The 21,584-nt window shown below is 40.7% G+C and overlaps 1 protein-coding gene across 2 annotated transcripts in view; it reads right to left on the minus strand.

Annotated features, from left to right (window-relative positions):
• Positions 1 to 356: 356 nt before the first annotated feature.
• The window catches only part of SARNP (SAP domain containing ribonucleoprotein), a 67,493-nt gene continuing 46,265 nt past the window's right edge, over positions 357 to 21,584 (minus strand). For both annotated transcript variants that reach the window (XM_026678720.2, XM_026678719.2), the window contains 2 exons: positions 2,938 to 3,027; positions 357 to 1,408 (listed from right to left, as the gene is read on the minus strand). In XM_026678720.2, coding sequence (XP_026534505.1) covers positions 1,367 to 1,408; positions 2,938 to 3,027 — 132 coding nt within the window. In that variant the 3' untranslated portion in view covers positions 357 to 1,366. The remainder of the gene's footprint in view (positions 1,409 to 2,937; positions 3,028 to 21,584) is intronic.

A 21,584-nucleotide genomic window follows, 5' to 3' on the forward strand; every position in this document is an offset into this window, starting at 1 on the left:
TTTTGTTAAAAAAAAACTAGGGTAAAAAAAAATCTCAAAGAGACCAAACTGATTACCATTCAAGGCAAAAGTCAATCAGTAACAGTATAAAACCTCTGATAAATCATTAAGATTGTTTTTAAAATACAGAATGTTCTAACAACTTCTTTCTATAAAGGATGATAAAGATCTGCAATAAAAATTAATATTTGTTTAGTCTATTCTTAGTTAAAAAATGAGATTGATATACATTTAGATAAAGATGAAATCGCCTAAAAATGTATTCTTGCTCACCTACACTTGCATTCAATTTCTATAGCTGCTATGAATAATTTGTCTATGAGGAAATAGGATGTAGTAATGTAAAAGGCAAGAAGTTTTCTCCAAGTAGTTGTCTTTAATAAATTGAAACACCAAGCGTCAGATATTTAAAGTACATTCAGTTCAGAGAGAAACATAGAACACCGTATTTGAAAATCAACTACGAATTTAAAGCTGTTTTTAAAAAAGCTGAACATGAATATAATATTTTGTAATAGTTTTATACCTATTGTTTTTTATAACTTTAAATACTATTTTTAACGGAGGAAATTCTGTATTCATGACGAATTTTAAAAGTTTTGAGGCATAGTTCTAAAATATTACTGCAGGATGCTGTCTAGCTAAGAACATGACAATTTTACTACCTGTACATTGGGATGCAATTTGTTCTATTCTGTGGGCCACTCATATAATATAATTGAACAATACGTAAAAAGTAGTTCTATTTTAGTGAAGGATAATGCAAGATCCATCTTAAGATTCCATAACTTCATCAGCTTCAATATTTAGTAAACATATAACTCCAAGGAGAAAATGTTTTACTTTTTAGTAAAATCTAAACTTAATAGTAACTGAAGAAGAAACTGATTGACTTTATGATTGGAATTTATAAATGAAAGAAAAAATATTTCTTAGCTAAAATTAATAGAAAATTAGAAATACCTAGGCAATGAATGCCTATCGAAAAATACAAGGAGTGCTCAAACAACTTTATTTATTACTGATTAAGTTTAAATGGAGCTGAAGGTGACAATTCTTATTAGTTGGGGAATCCCTTTGCACAGCTGCCTCTACTCCAAAAAGAAGCAGCAATGTGTACTTTGGATACAAATGGCTAAAAAAAAATTACCACTAGATCCAAATTGATTACAACATACATAAACAGAATACTTTTATTCTGTACTTTTCCGGTCTGAAAGAGTGTGGGGTAGGGTGCAAACAACTCAATAGCTAGCTTTGAAATACAAAGTCAAGATGTGTGTGAGGGAGAAACTGTATTCTTCCTTAGAGATGAAGAATATTTAAAACATACACCCTGAACAAGTAAATACTAAGAGGAAGATCGTCAGACAAGGCCAAAACGTTCTGCTCTTTTTCTCTTCTTTGCCTGTAAATAGGAATTAAAAGATGAATTAAAAAAAGTCAAAACCAAAGGGAATGGCAACTCTGAGTATGGGTTTTAGCATAAAGAAAAGCAGAAAGTCTATAAGGAGTGTAACAGTATACCTCTAAGAAAGCATCTTTCATATCAGGTTTCACAAGAGGCACTCCTATTGCAATGGGGCATCCAACTACAGTCAGAAATTAAGCTATAAAGCATGAGATACAGTGGCCTGTTAGTTGCTTCATCCTGCTGGCTTATATGAGAAAGTTCTACTTGGAACAATTACCATTTTACAGGCTTAGAAAGCCTTCTAGGCAATAGGAGGTGAGAAATGTAAAAGGCCAAAGGGTTAACACTCTTCTATTCACAGAGAAGGCGAGTAGGACACAGTCAAATGCATTGAATACACTCATGCATCTTTGAGATATGCCTCTAAGTCAATATACCAGGGGCACATAAATCTTAATTTTTACCACGATAAATAGCTTAGGGGGCAACAGAAGTCCTAATCAAGAATCTCCAAGGAAAAGGTGCATTTAGTACATACACTACTACAAAAAGAGCTTTTTGTTTCAGGCACTCACTAAGTGTCCAAATGGAAACGCATGGAATCCCTCAGACCAACCACCCCTTTCACTCCAACTGAACAGGCAGATCATTCTACAGCTGCTACTTCATTTTGTGAAGCAATGCTAGCATTGCATCTAGGGAAAACAAAAAGCACCCCACAGTAGATGCCAATGAAAACATACTTCCTCACTCAGGGTCCAATCCAATATCCAAACATCGTTCCCTTCTGTAAGTGAAATTAGACTTTAGCAAGAGAACTACTTGTGGTCGAGATGACATCTTAATAGTGTAATCAATTTAAAAACAAAGTTGCTGAACCCAGACAACAACAACAACCCTGCATATTTGGAATAGAAAGATCAAATTGGGAAGGAATCATAGGTCTGATAACATAATGGCAGATGCCTGTCATCAAGAAGTTACAAAAAGATTAAAGCAATAGCACTGTTTTTCTAACTGTGGAAGAAGAGACAATAAAATAATGTTGCATGCATACCACGTGATATACATACATCCCACATTTAAAAAGACTTTTAAAGTTCTACAATAGATAGAAAAATTAGTCTGGATCTACAACCCGTAATTCGAAATCAACTATGTTGATAACTGGATGATACTGGATAACTCAGAAGGGTAGACATACAAGATAAAACTAAACTAATTCCAAGTTTTATATCTATTGTATAATTTAATGACAGAAAAGCCCAACTATTCTGTTTTTCAAAAATTATCCAACCTATCACAGAGCAACAATCTGAAAATATCTTTAAAGAGAAAAAAGAAAAAAAATCTGACATAATATAAAATGATTTATATCTAAGTTAGTATACAATAATTGAATGGGACTATGGGGACTGGGCAAAGAAAAGCATAAAAGTCACACAGTGCCATCTTGTGGAGTGCCTGACATTATTTCAATTACAGAAAGTCTCAGAGCCCAAGATGTTATAAAAAAATGTTACCTCTGTGTCTTCTGTAGTTCCTGCTCCAGCTGAACTTGTAACAATGCCAAACCTCTCCTTTCTTTTTTTCAGTTTTTCATCATCTTCGGTCTATATAGAAAGAGAGTAACATATTGGAATGTAGGCCAAGAGAATAATTTTAATTCCTATCATCTTATTTTGCTACCTGGAGTCTCAAAGAATTGGTAGAAAAATATTCACAACTACCTATTATTGCATGCATTGAACAGACACCATTCTCAATATAGACAATATATAATTATAAGAAGCTGATCACAGAAACAACCAGAGTTGCTGAATAATCAAGTTCCTTCTTCTTTGATTGTCTTTCTAGTAATTAAAAACTTAACGTTAAATCCGGAATCAATTAAAATGACAGCTGCTACCAGAAACAGACAATGATGTGCAATATAATGCTAGTAGGACACAGGTACAGTATGTCATCTTTCTGAATTCCTCTTGCCTAGCTTTTTGCAGTAGCAAGGCATTTAAAAAAAAAAGAAAAGAAAAGAAATTGAAATGAATGTTGCACGTATCTAATATTATTGTCCTTCTTTTAACCCACAGGTAACAGCAGGACCAAACTACTCACCTATTAAACTGAAGAAGTTGATAATAGTTTGACCTATGAACTAATAATTTTAAAAATATAGACTTTCTTTACTCTAAAATTAAGAACTTAAGCTAAAAGCATATCATTTTCTTTTCAGGATAAAAGAGTTTTAGAACTTTGTTAAAGATCAGGAATTATATATAGCAATGGACAGTATAATGTGCATTATAAGATTGTTTTTTTATAATATTTTGAACTACAGAAAAAACCCTCCCTAAAATAAAGGATATATTTTTTTATTTCAGTACAAATAAAACTTGCAGAACTTTAGAAATTACTGAACAAAATCTAATCATTATGATTTTTAGCAGATGAAAGTAATAATCAGAATGAGAGAAATAGTGCACCTGAAATTTATTTCTGAGCAGGTCATATTTTTAATGTAATCCATTTGCTACCATTAATGAAAGCATTTGCATTTGATGACTTGTATGGCACTTAACTTGCCTTCATAAATTCTGTTTCAATTATTTTCCACTCTGAGTGAGGAAATAAATGCTAGTTTGTGTGGGTTCTTTGGATTTCTTCAGCTGATTTTCCTGTAAGCCTGGAGCTTTTTATTCTTTTAACCTTTAACCATGCTTGAGGCTTTGGCCTAACAGTAATAATCAAGGCCATCTATTAACCTTTAAGAGCTTCTATGTCATCCATTTGCCATATAAATTCTCTTATGCTATTTTCAGATCTACAAGATTGTCCAATTACTTTGCTTTCCTTCTCTAATTCTGCTCACCAGTTCATACAGAGTATTTTTAATCTTCTCTCTTCCCTATTTGATATATTTGATAATTTAGTAAAGAGGGGCTCAGAAGTAAGCAGAGTCAAGAAAAGGATGAAAATGGAAATGGAAATGTAACTGCATAAAATACTTAATTTTATTTGCTTGGATCATTAATCTCACTTGAATGCAAAACTTCCCGGATCCATTAAGGACCTTGACAAATGGAATCTGAACTTTGTCACTGGCTAGGTTATATTACAATTTTATGTATTTATTATTGATCAAACTTATATGACTGCCTATTTCACAGAGTGGCTCCTTAATCAACAGAGCCAGGTCTTCACTAAATCACTAAACATTGAGGAAGTATCAGGATTATGGCGACTATATAAAGCTTGCTTTGTTTCATATTTCATCTATGCAAATTGATTAAACTCTGATTAAACTTAATCATCCAAGCGATGACAATTGGCTTTATTTATACAAGTGCAAAACAAACTTATCAACCAATTCGTTCATAAACTCACTCACATCACTGATATATTATGCCACTTTTGTCATCAAAGTTGTGCTGATTACATCATGAACAAGAGTCAGCATTGTCTTTGTTATGCTGACATTTCCTTAAATAACACTATAGCAATTAAGCTCAACTTTGTTAACTAGAACATCTTAATCAGTCACAGCAATAATAACAACTGAAATTTTAAATTAAAATCTAGTAGTTTCTTATGAGCTTCAGACTATATCAACAGTGAATATAAACAGTTATACATTCTTTCTATACACTTGTATCTTTGGAATGGCTCCTGCCTAACTCTGTGTCAACATCTTCATCAGATTTTATTTTCCAATCTTAGAAAAATTATTAAATAGTGAGGGGAAGATCCAAATCTGGATTGAAATATTATGCATATGTGGTCCGGGCACAGAACTGAAACAAATATCTTCTAGGCACAAATGCTTTAGAGTTGGGGAACAATGGGAAGTAAGCAAGGCTAGCAGCAGTACTGAAGTAGAACTAGGCAAATGTAGTAGATGGAAAGGTGGGGAGAGAAATAGATTGGATATACCACTCTTGAATTCAATAGTAATAGCAACCAAGGGGAAATAAGGGAAATAAAGCTGCTGGAAAGTGATATCTATATAGGTTAGATGTGCCATACTTGAAATCAAGAGGAACAGGAACAGCTAGATGAAGGTAGAGAAAGGAAGTGGCTGGAAGTCAACTGGATAGGTTGTGTTTGAATTCAAGAATACTGATAGCAATTAAAAGAGAAAGGAAAAATCCAAGTGGAAAACAATGGGAAAGATATATGTGAAACACCAGTCTTGCCTTACTTGTCCTACAAAACCCCTGCAGATTTTGTTCTGGCCCAAACCAGGAACTATCAAAATATTCTGGGGTTAGCTGAAATTCCAGAGTGAAGTTATTTGTCCCAGGTTTAAAGGAAAATGTATTTTCTGTTGTGTACATATCCTTAATATTTAACTTTCATAGATTAATTGATTTGACTATGTGCTGTCAAGTCAGCATCAATGCTTAGTGACCACATAGACAGATCTCTAGGCTAGCCTTTCTAGATATGACATAGAATATTTTGGGACCTATAATAGTTTGGCTAAGAATGCCAAACTATTATAATGAAATATTTTATATTTAGACTTAAAAGAAAACTAACTGCCCAAACAATAGAAACTGCTGATTTTAATTTTAAGATAAGGCAAAATGGGCGTTGGTTCTTACCTGATCGCCCCTTCTCGGCGAGCCGCGAGGAGCATCCAGAGACTGGGATGTGCTTCTGAGTCCTCTTCTTGCAGGCTGAGCTTTAGATGAGAAACGCTCCGCCCCCTCACGTGGTATCGCGCAGCGTCTCCCAGTTTTTTGCGATAAGAGAAGAGAGGTTATTAATTCTATCTAATCTACTATTGGCTCCTTGGCTGAAGCAAGATTCCCCACCAGACGGAGAAATTAGGGTGGGGCTGGATGCTCCTCGCGGCTCGCCGAGAAGGGCGTATCAGGTAAGAACCAACGCCCATTCTCCCTCGAGCCGCTCGGAGCATCCAGAGACTGGGACATACCAAAGCTGGGCTGTCCTACGGGTGGGACTCCGTCTGGCCCGAAGGCCCCTCCGGATCACTGATGACCCTCTGTAAGACCCGTCGGCCAAAGAGGCCTCCGCTGAGGCGTACGTATCTATTTTATAATGTCTGATAAACGGGGACGGAGAGGTCCAGGTGGCTGCCCGACAAATGTCAGCGATGGGGGCTTGCGTGGCCCAGGCCGCCGAGGTGGCTGCACTTCTGGTGGAATGGGCGGTTATTCCACCCGGAGCGGGCAGAGAATGGGAAAGGTAGCACCTCGCAATAGTAGCTCTGATCCAGCGACTGATGGTGGAAGGAGAAACCTTAAGCCCCAGTGACCTGGGTTGAAAGGATAGGAAGAGGATTCCGACCTTCGCATGGATTGAGTGCGCTTAATATATATACGCAAGGCCCTTCTAACATCTAGGGTGTGCCAGAGGACCTCCCTGCCCCTGGAGGGCCTAGGGCAAAAATTTGGTAGAACCAGTTCCTGTGACCTATGGAAGGGAGAGTTAACTTTGGGTAGGAATGTGGGGTCAGGACGAAGGACCACCCGATCAGCGTGGAATACACATAGATCGCTCCTAACTGACAAAGCTGCTATTTCGAAACTCGGCGAGCAGAAGTAATAGCTACTAGAAAAACTACCTTAAAGGTGAGAAACTGAAGGGATGAATCCCTCAAGGGTTCGAACGGGAGCAGTGAGAGAAAGCGAGGACCTTGTTGAGGTCCCATGTGGGGAACCTGTGAACAGTGGGAGGGCACAGGTTGGTGGCACCCCTAAGGAAAGATCTAATTCGGGGGTGATGAGAAAGGGAACCGTAGTTATCACAGGAGACCACGGTTGAGAGGGCAGAAACTTGTCGTCTCAGGGTGTTAGGTGCGAGGCCTTTACGGAGGCCTTCCTGAAGAAAATCTAGGATCTGAGCCACTGAGGAGAGAGGGGATCAATCTGAGACCCGCTACACCACTTGCAGAACCCTTTCCAAGTGGCATCGTAAATTCGTGTAGTGGAAGGTCGCCTAGCGGCCAAAATAGTGTCGATGACTTGACTCGAGAAGATTCTCACTAGTCAGGCGGATCCGCTCAACCTCCAGGCGGCTAACTGGAGCCATTGAGGCTCCGGATGCAGAAGGGCCCCTGAGAGAGGGAGACCCTGTCCGAGGATCCTCCATGGGGCGCTACCGATAAATTGCGGAGATCCGCAAACCACGGTCGCCTGGGCCAATAGGGAGCCACCAGGAGAAGGTCTGCCCTCTCCTGAAGAAGTTTCTGTATTACCCTGGGAACTAACGGGAGGCGGAGGGAAGGCATATAGGAGCCCTGGGGGCCATGGGCAGCGCAGAGCATTGTGATTCTCCGACCGGTGAGATGGATACCGGGAGAAGAACCGTGGAAGCTGAGTGTTGGACGGGGAGGCGAAGAGATCCACCACCGGAAGGCCGAATATTCTGGGCGCTTCCTCGAACAGGGATGGATGGAGACGCCATTCTGCCTGGTCCACCGTGGCCCTGCTCAGCCAGTCCGCCTGAGTATTGTCTACTCCGGAGATGTGTTCGGCCTTTAGTGATAGGAGGTTGGATTCTGCCCAGCGGCAAAGGCGCTCGGCTTCCCTCATTAGCTGGATGGACTGGGTGCCGCCTTGCCTGTTGATATGGGCCTTGGCCGTGGCGTTGTCCGTGAGCGAGGGCGTGATGTTTGCGGATCTGAGGAAAACTGCGCAGGGCCAGATGGACAGCGTGAAGCTCTAGCCAATTGATGCTGCACCTTTGCTCGGACGGCGACCATCTGCCCTGAGCCGAGGCGAAGTCGAGATGGCGCCCCAACCGGACAGGCTTGCGTCCGTAGTGAGCGGTGAGTCGTTGAGGTTCCGCGAAGAGATGGCCTCTGTTGATGGCGGGATTGGTCCACCATAGAAGAGGCGTGAGGACCCTTGGAGGGACCCTGACTCTGGCCTTGAGTTGCTTCTTCCGGATCGTTGGAATGGGAGCAGGAACCACTGGAGGGATCTGCTGTGTAGGCGGGCCCAGGGAATAATAGAGATGCATGACACCATTTTGCCCAACAATTTAGAGAGGTCCAGTAAGGCCACCCTCCTTGAACGCCTGATCTGTTTGACCAGGGCCTGAATGCTAAGGAACCTCTCCTGGGAGAGGAAAACTCTTTGAGAAACCGAATCAATTATGGCGCCCAAGTGGTTGATTCGGGTGGAAGAAGTAAGTTGGCTCTTTTGCCAATTGACTAGGAACCCGTGTGCCTGTAAGGTGGAGAGAGTGACCCTGGTATCCCTGACTGCCTGGGATTTGGGACGGGGATAGAATAAGGATATCGTCCAAGTAGCAGTGGAGGCGGACAGGAACGCTCCTGAGATGAGCCGCCAGAGCCGCCAGGACCTTGGTGAAGGTCCGGGGGCAGAGCCAGTCAAAGGAAGGGCCACGTATTGATAATGAAGGCTATTGTGACAGAACCTGAGGAATTTGAAATGGGAAGGCCTGATTGGAATATGGAGGTATGCCTCCGAAAGATCTATGGAAGATAACCAGTCTCCCGCCTGGTGCCTAAAAGAATTGATTGCAAAGTGTGCATTTTGAATCTACGCTGGATAAGGTGACGGTTGAGCCGTTTCAAGTCCAGGATGGCTCTCCAACCCCCAGAGTGTTTGGGCACCACAAAGAGATGGGAGTAAAACCCCTTTCCTCTCTGATCCGGAGGGACAGGTTGAATGGCCTGGATGTCAAGAAGATGATGGATGGCTGCATCCATTAGTGCACGTTGGAGGGATCCCTTGAGGAGGGGAGGGGAAGAAACAATCAGGGGGGCGGACCTGAACTCCAGGCGAGGCCAAACCTGATTGTGTCCCTAACCCATGCATCGGAAGTGGATATGTCCCATTGGGCGGCGAAGTGGCTGAGGCGGCCGCCAACGGGGGAGGAAGAGGCTCTACCTTCTGCGGTAGGGCCTTCCTCCCGATCCCGAAAGGGTCTCTTGTAGCCGCCACCGCGTCTGGATCTGTCGCCCGGGTCCGGCGGTCCTGGGATCGGAAGGAAGGGGTCTAGGATATCTGGGCGGGAAGGGGGTTGGTAGAAGGGCGTGGAAAGCTCCTCCGAAGGGCTGAGAGCCCCTGGCCTCCGACCTTCGAAAAAGGAGGGCAAATACTTTCTCTTACTGCGGCCCTCGACCAGCAGTGGTTCCAAAGCTGGGCCAAACAGTTTATCTCCCGTAATGGGGGCAGTGGCCAGCTTGACCTTATTCTTTACGTCCGCCTGCCAGTGTTTGAGCCATAGCATGCGTCTAGCCGTGACATGCGACGTGATGGCCCTGGAAGAAAATTTTACCGACTGGTAAGTGGCGTCAGCCGAGAACTCGGCTGCAGCCACTAACCGCTATATCCTGGTGAGCTCTGAGATTGGAAGCAGGGATGTGGTCCTTGAGCTGGCGTAGCCAGCGGATAGGGACCTCGTGAAAAATGAGGCGGCCGTAGCTGACTTAATGGCCCAGGCGTCAGATAGGTGAGCCCTGCGTGGCGCCTGCTCCGCCCGCCTGTCCTCAGGTTTCAAGGCCTCTAGGGCCTCACTAGGGGTAGAGGAGGCTAGACCCACAATGGGGTCATCGACCTCCGGGATATTCAGGAGGTTAGACAGAGCAGAATCGAGATTAAAGAATCTCTTGTCTTGGCTAGAGGGAGTGGGAGGGGTCCCTGAGGAGGTAAGTTGCTTCGCTACCAGATCTACGAAGATGGGAGGGGATGGGATGACCTCAGCTTCCACCACTGGTTGGGTGAAAATGGAGTCTTCCGGGCCCTCTGGGACAGGGGGTTTCTGCAGCGGACTGTGAAAGAAAGGCCAGAGACATTCTTGGCCTTAAGGAGGAGGGACTTGAACATATGCGGTTTAAACAGCCCCCAAAGGAGGGTTGGTCGGGAGAAGGGTCCTCGTCCTCCGACATCTCCCCTTCCATGATGTCAGCCTCTAAGAGGGTTCACTGTGGCGGGAGGATCCCATCCGGGAATCCTCTTCCTCTTCCCTGAAATCCCCAAAGTCCCCTTCCTCCTCCACCTGGGCCCCAATCGGAGGAGGGCTGTCCCTCTGAGAGAGTACCTGATCAACTGGGGGACCGGTTGTGGAAGGGATCTGATAGATATCGAGTCGTGCTCGGAGGCTCGCGGAGAGAAGCCTGATCTTGTCATGTGTTGTAGTCCCTCTGCTATGCCCTGGCGGATGGCTGATTCCATCCAAGCCCTGATGTGAGGTGGAACCTCGGAGGTAGAGGGTTCATCGTGGCGCAGACCAGCGGCTGTGGGTGTAAAGGTGGCCTCGGGGTCCGTCTGGTCGGAGGTCCGGGGTCGGGGAAGACCCTGAAGCGAACTGCGCCTAGGTAGGGAAGAGGGGTCTGAGGGAGAGATTGAGCAGAGGTAGAAGGGTTTGGAGGAGGAGGTATTGGCGGCTCCGGCGGGACTCCCTTGACGCCGGTCAAACTCTTTTTCCAACGCTTTGTGGCGCCTTAAGGCGTCACGTTGAAGCGACCTTGGAAGGTTCCTTGTCCTGTCTAGAGCCCTTAGGTTCCTTGTCCTGCCTGCGCAAGTAGTGGGACTTTGCCTTAGCCTTCAAAGAAGGACGTTTAGAGGATTGTCGTCTGCCATGTTAGATACAATTACTAGCAAAGGCGGTTGGCACGCCCAGATCAGGCCTGGATGAGGCCGGGTGAAGGTGAAGCTGGCCCCCTCTCCCCTTTTGGAATTTGTTGTGTACAGAGATAACAGTAAGGTATCTAAGAAATATAGTATGTACAGAAAAATAGATACTCTAATATAAATCTTCCTTATCCTTTTGATTGATTTTTATCTTTATTATGCTTTGTACCAAATGTATATACAGGTTATCCGTATATATTTATATATGTACGAAAAAATATTATTGTACAAGACAAAAGTTATTTTTTTTTTTTTTTTTTAATATATTCCTTTTGTATATGTATTAAGTATATATATATATAGATAGATTTTTTTTTTTTTTTTTTTTAAACAGTAACCGTAACAGTGAGAACTTCGTATATCTCAGTACAGGCCAATTAGTCAAATAAACACCTGAGGCCTATGGTGGAAGAAGAGCCTCTGGCAGCAGGCCTCCAGACAAGAAAAATAAAACCGGAGGGGCTGCAACTTCGCCCGAAAAAGCGGGCTGCGGGAGGCCAACAAGTAATACAAGGGCCAGCCAGGTGGAAGAAATGGGCAGCTAAGCTTTGACCCAAGGCCTGGGGCTCCAATTCGCCGCAGCTAAAGAAATTCAAAATGGCGCCCGACCCGATGCGGAGCCAAAATGGCGGCCGCAAGCTGAACCGTCGGGGCGCCTTCGGGACGGAAGGAGGGCTTCGCTGGTCAGCACAGCGCCTAGGGCCCTAGGGCGATGACCCTCCCGATCGGTGTTTAAGGGTGGGGGAATCCAGCAGTAAAGAAAACGCGTGCCACGAGGCAACGCGGAGGCAGCGGCGATCAGATAAGGGTGGGGGGTCGCGCTATCGCGCTGCGAGCCCGCAGCCTTGCCCCAAGGACGGGGAAAAATTTTCCCTTAAGTCCAGACCCTTTGCGCAGGAGGAGGAAGGAAAAGCAAACCTTATCAAGGCGAGAGGGTTGTAATAGTAAAGAAATGTGCGATCAGCCAAGGAGCTCTCTGAAACACAGCCTGACTCTTGAGGCTGAGCAAAAGACTGGGGAGACGCTGCGCGATACCACGTGAGGCGGGCGTTTCCTCATCTAAAGCTCAGCCTGCAAGAAGAAGGACTCAGAAGCACATCCCAGTCTCTGGATGCTCCGAGCGGCTCGAGGAGAAAGATGTACATTTGGTTTCATTATGCTAGACAATGTATCCCAAAGGATTTCTTCTGAGTCAGGAAACACAGTAGATTGTTGGGAGATATGTGGGGGCAGGGAGATCATTCTGAAAACTAGTAAGTTTATTGGGGGGAAAAAACCCAAAATTTGGTTTCTTTTGATTTACATTTCAACCTATTTTAAAAATAAATATGGCTAATAAAATTAATCTCTCAACTGCGGAACCCGTTGAAGAAACATACAACTCTTGGTCTCAGGTTGTGCGGCTCTGTTTTATGCAGACAAAGTTCTTGTTACTTTACCTACAAATCTAACTTCAATATTTCCTGCTTAAAGGGTTTTCTTCTTCTATTTGATAACTTAAGTTAACAAAGACATATGGTACTTTAAAATAAAGGGAAAAAGAGGAAACAAAGGAGGGGGAAATGCACTGCCTGTATTTAATGGCATTCCTAAGCGATGTTTTATATAGCATACTTCTGTCTGCTTGTAAATGAATATAAAAAGTGAAATATAGCATCTTTTTTATTTATTTTAGAAAGCTACTGTATATGTACTGCCATTAAAATATTGAATATAAAATATATTTCTGCCACAAAGATTAATCTGCAGGTATAACCAACCCACCAACATGCAGTTTTCTGTTATTTCCAACTCTACAAGGAAAATATGCATAATGTCATGGAAATGCTTATCAAAACTAAACATGTAATTTACATATATTTCAATACAGTATTGACGCATTAATCTTTTCCAAACCACATTGTTTAGGTCAATGAAGGTAACCATGTCTGTATTGCTAAAGCCGAAAGAACATTTAAGAAAAAAAAATAGCCAAACCACAACTTTAAATGAATGAACATATATAATGGGGCACAGAAGGGGCTATAGAGAGCTTTTTATTTATTTTTCTAGTGACTCCTTATAATCACCCCATCCCCACTCACTGCCTGAAGGGAAAGTGCGTAACAATCCCACTAAATCAACATGGTTCTAATGATCTCCCTCACTTGACCCCCTACATACTAGTGTCAGATGCAAACATGTTACAATAAACTTCACTCCATCCTTAGCTCCTCACTGACAGGTTTTGATTCATGGGGTGCTGAAACCCATCTGAGGAAAATTACCTCTACCAAAACACTTCTATCTCAGCATCTATCAAGCTTTGCCATAGGCCTGGGGCACACTTGAATGTGCACGTGGTTATTTGTGCCTGAGAAGTGGGGGTGGAAGCTGACCTTTCTTCTGAAATGATAGATACATTTCTTGAAGCTTGTGATATTAATGTTTTCTTCTTGTACTGTTCATGCAGAAACCTTTGAAGAACAATTCTATTTATTCTAATAGGAATCTGAAACCCGAAATGTGGCATAGAGCCTAGCATTCAGAGTCTCCAGGCTATTCCATCATTTTATTTAAAAAATAATAACCAATGTGTTAGAAAAGCTGCACATTTGCATTATGTGTATGGCAACTGGCATTATAAAGTATATTAATCAACCTTTAGCCTCTTTATTTAAAAATATTTTCTGGGAAAAGTAAGTATTCTTGAAAGTTGATGGAAACCTAATAATGAAATGTGAGACAGATATGGGATTTCAGCAGCCAAGGATCTCTTCCTTCAAGTACACAATTTCCTAGATAATAGTTTATTCCATGACTCTTGTTTCTCTGCTACGATTATCATGCCTTAGAAAGTTTTTCCTAGCATCCAAGTGGAATCTGCTGTTCTGAACCTTACGACCATTATCAGGACAACACAGAAGCTGCCATCTTCTTCAAGAGCTCGGGTTTCAAATCCTAACCAATTCCTACTTTGCCAGTAAGTGTGCATTTGTTGCCAAGAGCCCAAATCATCATCACATGATTATGGGGAAACCATAACAGCCATAATTTCAGGCATGGGTCATTAGTCCCTTCATCAACACTAACACAATTTCAAGCAGGCACTGAACAAATGGACTACCTGTATCTTATAATCCTTGTCTCCTATTTTTCACAGAACAACCTTCTGAGGTGGGTTGGATTGAGGGTGAATGATTGACCCCTATTATCCAGTTGGCTTTTATGCCTAAAGGAGGCTTAGAACTCACAGTTAGTTGCCTGGCCACTACTCCAAACTGGCTCTCTGTAAGCTATTAGGTTATGACTGCAGAGAAGCAAAACAGATGAAGCAGAATCATTCCATCAACTCTGCTGAAAGACCTACTGCCTTTGGTTCATCCATCATTTTTAACAAGCAATGGCAATTCCATTAGGCAACAGGAGGAGAGATGAATAGTGCCATTTCATTACTTCTGCTGAAATTATTCAACATAATTTCAAGTACTGGTGCCCAAATTTTGCTTTTTTTCATCTTCTCAATCTGCAGTGTTTACCATACAAATCAGCAGGAAGAGCTGATATTGTTGGTTTTTTTGGGGTGAGTTAGGGTATGATCAAAATATATTTTAAACAATAGTAAATTAACTAGGAAACCCATTACTGAGTTGTACTAATAACACAAAGTAAACATTCAGACAGCCTTGTATGCATATTTAAGAATCTGCAAAAGAACATAAGCACTTTGAATGACAGAGAAGGCTAATATAAGAAAGCTGTAAAATGTTTTGGATTCAATTGGGAAGAAAAGTTTCAGAACAGAGGGGGACACAAATGCAGTACAGCCTCCAACTCATTAAAGTTGCCACATGTCTCCAGGATGTTGTTGTTGTTATTGGTGTGTGTGTGTGTGTGTGGGTTGCTACATGATCTTGGAAACAAACACAACTGTTTAATAACTATAGAAGAGTATTTATAGCTCAGGACTAACTGTGGGGTCCTTGGTACTCTCTGCTCTCTCTCTGGTTGTTTTCTTGCAGACCTCTCATTACCAAACAAGGCAACATCATCAGTGCTAGAAGAGTAGAAGTAGGGTAATAGTAGACCAAAGTTTGCACTAGTGCTCCCATGTGTTCTGAAGCACTGCTGCCCAATCAGAACTGAAATGTTGCACATCCCTAATCATTTTCCCTAACCATTTAACCATCTTCAAAAGAGGGAAAAAATAGATCCAGGAAATTACAGACCTATCAGTCTGACCTCAATACCAGGGAAGATCCTGGAAAAGATAATCAAGCAGTGAATCAGCGAACACCTAGAAGCAAACAAAGTAATAACCAAAAGCCAACATGTCAAAAACAGATCATGCCAGACTAAACTTATTGCATTCTTTGACAAAGTGGGCCAGAGTAATGCTGTTGATATAATTTACCTGGACCTCAGTAAGGCATCTGATAAAGTAGACCATAACCTACTACTTGATAAAAGAGAAAAATGTGAGTTAAACAGCATCACCACCAGATAGATTCGTAACTGGCTGACCAACCAGACTCAATGTGTAGTCCTCAATGGAAATGCATCAACATGAAGGGAAGTATGCAATGGGATAACCCAAGGCTCTGTTTTAGGCCCAGTACTCTTCAACATCTTCATCAATGATTTGGACGAGGGGATAGATGGGGAATTAGTAATCCAGAGGAAAGTTGTGTTTTGTACTTTAATACAGAAGTCCCCAAACCCCGGGCCGCAGCCGACTTTTGGACCCTGACCCATTCAGAACCAAGCCATTAAGTGGTGGGTTAGCATGCATGGTTCCATTTGCGTCCACAGAACCATCTCCTACTGTTCCCTGCCACCCAAAGTCAGAAAGGTTGGAGGCTGCTGCTTTAATATATAAATCATTAACCATCTGGGAGTCCTTCTATTTCAAAAGTTATTTGTAGGTGGTTTACATTTCAAATGATCATTGATAATTATAATTTATTCTCTGTGTTCTACAAGGCGAGTACTTAAAATACAAATAACTGACTTAACTATAGAACAGACACAACCAAAATAATGAAGAGTTCCTGAATTATCTATGCATAACTTGGAATTTGGTTTCTTTATAAGATTGTAATTGTGGCGCCCTTGATGTTTTCTGAGCTTGATTATTTGCTTGCGTATGTTTCATTACCTGACTACATAACATCATCAGTGCTAGTGTGGCTGTGTTTGCTTGCTTCCTGTTTATATACAATAAGATTGCCCTGCCAGCGTTGGTTGGGGTGTGGTTTACTCTTTGGTTAGTTCCTTGATTTGAGTACTGTATTATTTTATTGATTGTTTGTCTGGTGTTAATTCTGCTCATCTGGGTGTTGGCTATTCAAAAGCCTAAAGAAGGACCAAACCATCATTATCCTTCAGCAGACACAAGACAAATCAGTTATTGTGGACAGATCATAATATATACAAATGCGGCATAGAATTACAAGAAGACAAAGAAACCTACAGTAAACACCCACTTAATACAGAAAGTAGACGGCCTGATCAAGAGAAGACTTAACAACCTAACCAAGAAAAAACAAGTCACACAAGGTACCAACTAGCAATCAGAAGACATGGTGGAAATTCTTAATTTTGCAACACATGAATAGAGTCAACCAGACTAGAGCATTCTAGACTAAGCATCCTAGACTAAGCCAAATGCTACAGAATTTATGGAAACTTGGTAGTCAAATTGGTCATCAACAGACACATCGGGATAAACTATATTTATACATCATTCAAAGGAAGCAATGAAAAAGCTTAAGAAGGGGTAAAAAAACCCCAATGTATTCTTCCCAGCAGCCAACACCAAAGTAAGAGATTAAAAACAGAGAGCAATATTCTAATCAAATCAAATCAAACTAGTTGAGAAAGGTGGGACACGATTTTTAAAAACTTCAAATAACTCCATCTTGATTTTATTTGGTATATGATGGCTAGAGATTTCTGAATGGCTTTTAAGATCTGTTATCTTATTCTACAACAGTATTTCATTTTATAAACATTGCTGGAGTCTGTGCTACTTCTTTGTTTTATATCTTGTCTACCTTGAAACGCTGACATGATAGTGAATTGACTGCCTAGATGAATAGTATCTAGCAGGAAGAGTCAGAATATAGTTGGGGAGTGCTCTCAAATGCATCATTATCAATGAAATCAAAGGAGGCCCCAGTTGCTAGAAGACATCAGTTATACACAACTTTGCAGTATTCTAAATACAGTTTGGTAGCTAACAAAGACTAGTAATCAAATGAGACTTGTTCTGTCATCTGTACTGGCTTCAAATCGGTTGTGGCCTCCATCCAACACGTTTGCATCTTTCAAAGAAGTCCTGAAATTGCTATAACCAAAATGTTGTGATAATTTGGGAGGATATATGGTTGGAATGAATGTCTTAATGAACCTACTTTATTTTAACCCAACATTGGCTGATTTCACCCCCCCCAACAATTCTAGAGTGGGGTTTAATGGGCAAAATAGGGACTTAGGTCTTCTAAGGCCCAAGTATCAGTTTTTCCCTTTAAGTGTATCCCCCACCCCACACACAGTCACACACACAAAGTTTAAGAACTTTTTAAATTCTGATCTGAGGATCAGGTTAGTATGCTGAGGATTTAGTTTAGAAATCATATATGCCCGCCTTATGTTGTGATAATAGTTTTTAAATTTTTGTTTCTCTTGTTATTGAGAATGTAAATACTATATCATTAACAATCCAGCAAGTCATGCTAAATTCACATTGTGCCTTTTCTGCTCAAAGGACTCTGTGATGTATTTAAAATATTCAATCTATTCTAGTTAATATGATATAATGAAAAAAGGATGCTACCCACTTGTATTCTGTGTTATTCTCACTGGAAAGCTATATCCTAGCGTTGATGGGTAATAAAAATGTTGCTTTCATCAACCTTGAGAATTCAGGAAGTGTAACAATATTATTCATCTTCCATAGAATTTATGTAAATATTAAGAGGTTTTTTTTTAATCTAGCAGAGTTTGATGTTATACATTAGCTTGGAAAATGGGAGACCAGGAGTTCTAGTCCTGCCTTTCTTAGGGAGAAAGCCAGCTGGGTGACCTTGGGACAGTCACTCTTTCTCAGTAGGAATGGTAAACCACTTCCAAAATCTTGCCAAGAAAAAATACTGCAGGAACTGGTCCAGGAAGTCACCAGGTATCAATGCTGACTTCTATACTGGTCCTTAATCATAATAAAGATTTGATTTGAACACTGACTTGGCATCATAAAAAAGTCAGCTTTAATCAATATAAACATGAAATTAATATTCTTGAATAAATAGAATAGAATAGAATAACAGAGTTGGAAGGTCTTCTAGTCCAACCCCCTGCTTAGGCAGGAAACCCTGCACTACTTCAGACAAATGGTTATCCAATGTCTTCTTTAAAACTTCCAGTGTTGGAGCATTTACAACTTCTGGAGGCAAGTTATTCCACTGATTAATTGTTCTGTCAGGAAATTTCTCCTTGGTTCTACGTTGCTTCTCTCCTTGATTAGTTTCCACCCGTTGCTTCTTGTCCTACCTCAGGTGCTTTGGAGAATAGCTTGACTCCCTCTTCTTTGTGGCAGCCCCTGAGATATTGGCACACTGCTCTCATGTCACCCCTAGTCCTTCTTTTCATCAGACTGGACATACCCAGTTCCAGCAACATTTATTTATACCTTTTAGCCTCCAGTCCTCTAATCATCTTTGTTGCTCTTCTCTGCACTCTTTCTAGAGTTTGAACATCTTTTTTTTTTTTTTTACATTGTGGTGACCAAAACTGGATGCAGTATTTCAAACATGGCCTTACCAAGGCATTATAAAGTGGTATTAATACTTCACGTGATCTCTGTTTATGCAGCCTAGAACTGCATTGGCTTTTTTGGCAGCTGCAGCACACTGCTGACTCATATTTAAGTGATTGTCCACTAGGACTCCAAGATCCCTCAGTTATTACTATTGAGCAAGGTACCACATATACTTTACCTGTGCATTTTGTTTTTCTTGCCTAAATGTAGAACCTTACTTTTTTCATCATTGAATTTCATTTTGTTAGATAGTGCCCAATGTTCAAGTCTGTCAAGATCCTTCTGTATCTTAAGCCAGGGGGTCTTTAAACTTGGCAGTTTTAAGACTTGTGGACTTCAACTCCCAAAATTCCTCCTCCAGTCATGCTAGCGCAGGAATTCTGAGAGTTGAAGTCCACTAGTCTTAAACTTGCCAAGTTTGAAGACCCTTGTCTTAAGCCTATCTTCTGGAATCTGGAATGTTGGCTAATCCTGCTAGCTTGGTGTTGTTTGCAAATTTGATGAGTTCTAATTCGAGTTCTTACAGCACAGAGAATTACCAAACACAGAAATTTAATAGTTATTTAGGAAAATTATTTGTCATAAATTGCACAATTCAGATTCTCAGTTTAGCTATCCAAATGATAAAGCATCCTTTCAATTAAGGTTAGGCCCACTGAAAGAAATAATAATAAAATTAGCTCACTCTCCCCATGTAAGTATTATTCTAAATGTAACATAAAAATAAACAGTAAGAATTTATGAATGTTTTGCATAGCTTGTTATTCTGAATTATTTCTTATAGAAATTTATAAGGCTGCCCAACTTTATGATGACAAGGTAGTATATAGTAAAATAATCATACAGTAGTAAAATCATACAGAATTATTTCTACTCTCTCAACATTATTTCCTCTCTATTCAAAAGATTAAGATTTAGAAATTCAGATTTAAAAATTCACTTTCTTAGTAATTTCTTAGTAATAAACTCTAGTTAGCATTGAGATAAATTTTGCTCTTCCCCATAATAAGTTGGTATCAAATCAAGAGTACAAAATCAACTTCAACATATCAGTTGTGTAATCTGTAAATATATGCAATATAGGTAATGCAAAAAAAAAAGAGCTCCGGCCCATGAATTTTTTCAGGTGCCCTTTAAAAAACTACAAGACATTATTAAGAATTGAATTTTACAGGCCAATGGAAGGGCATATATATAAAAATGAACCCTTCTGGCCACTACTCCTCTATCTCCACTGCAGCATGACGGATGATAGGATGAAAAGCAGAGCCTCCAGGCTTTCAGGCGATGGTAGATTAATGATGGCATGGCCTTGACCTCCAAAAGGTAAAGGTTATGAAACACTCACGAGTAGCTGGCTTCCAATTTCATATCCGGAGGGTGAATGACAGCAACTGATAGTTTTGTTCTTCAAAACACTCTAATCCTCAGATTCACAGCTGTCACCCACCATCTTTTTGAAATTCATCCCAACATATTTATATGTTCTTGCTCTTTTCCCTAGTGGACACTATTTTGTGTATATGTGCACCAGCTATATGAACAATAGTCAATGGTAAATATGTAGGTGGAACCGGAGTGACAGAAATTAGTTGTAGAATACTTTTGCAAAATATTCATGAAGAACTACACACTGCACATACACTATGAACAATGGGACAGGCAAAATCAAGAAGCTATTATGATATATCTACTGTGTTTCACGAAATGCCCATATGTGACTACCTTTCCTCTTTTAGGATCAGTCAAACAAACCTCTTAATTTAAAGACCAGGAGAAAGTAAAATACTACACAGTTATTTCTATTCTTTCATAAGGTATGCTTCACCAAGAATTCTATGTATGTGAACAAGAATCTACATTGAAATAAACTTTTCTGGGACTTAAAGATATTTGGAAATGAAGCTGTATTTGGGAACTGTGTTAAGGAAGCTCATGGCTTTGTTTCTATGCAGACAACTGACAAGTTTACATCACAGTTTGATTTTAAAATGTGAAATATCAAAGTATTTGCTTACATAATTCAAGATGGTAAGACACTATAATATTCAATTCCACCTCAATTTGAAAGAGCATCTTTATTTGCTATGTAGGCCCTATTCACTAAACTTAAGAATTTTGAATGCTTGTTGGACAAAGATTTATCTATGTAGTAGACAAATGATTGTACAACCTATGTTTGCTGTACAAGAATTTGATACGTAATTGTACAACAAAATATTCAGATCTCTTAAATCACAAATACATTTCATTATTGGGTTATATAAATTAAGAATTTATTCAAACAGGAAGTTGAATATTATGAATATTACCTTCATTATTCCTTCTTTTATTTCCTAACCTCCCTCTACTTAGGACAAACATATAAGCCAAGAAAAACAGAAAGCTTAAAAGATCAAAATTGTCTGAGGTGTTGGATTTGTAAAAGGGCAAAGTTCTGAGAGTCAGCAGTTCTGAAAGCTCTCTGTGTCAAAATACCAAGGCCTTCACAGATAAAAGTTTATGCTTGCTCCAAACAGGATCAGCAGGGGAGTGAGGCACAAAAAAAGTCACAGCCATGTGTTAAGAGCACACCTGCAACTCCCAGTGTTTTAATTCTGCAGTTGAAAAGCATTCTTTGACCTAGACATCAGAGGATGAAACGTATATAAGGAATGCCATGTGGAACAGTGAAAGAGATATATCTCAGGTGCAGGTGAAAGCACAACAAAGCCTTTTTATAGTATTTGGAATATTTTAA

This window comes from Notechis scutatus, chromosome 2, assembly GCF_049901735.1.
Source record: "Notechis scutatus isolate UNSWTSFEM ecotype Mainland chromosome 2, rNotScu1.2, whole genome shotgun sequence".
Taxonomy (NCBI): domain Eukaryota; kingdom Metazoa; phylum Chordata; class Lepidosauria; order Squamata; family Elapidae; genus Notechis; species Notechis scutatus.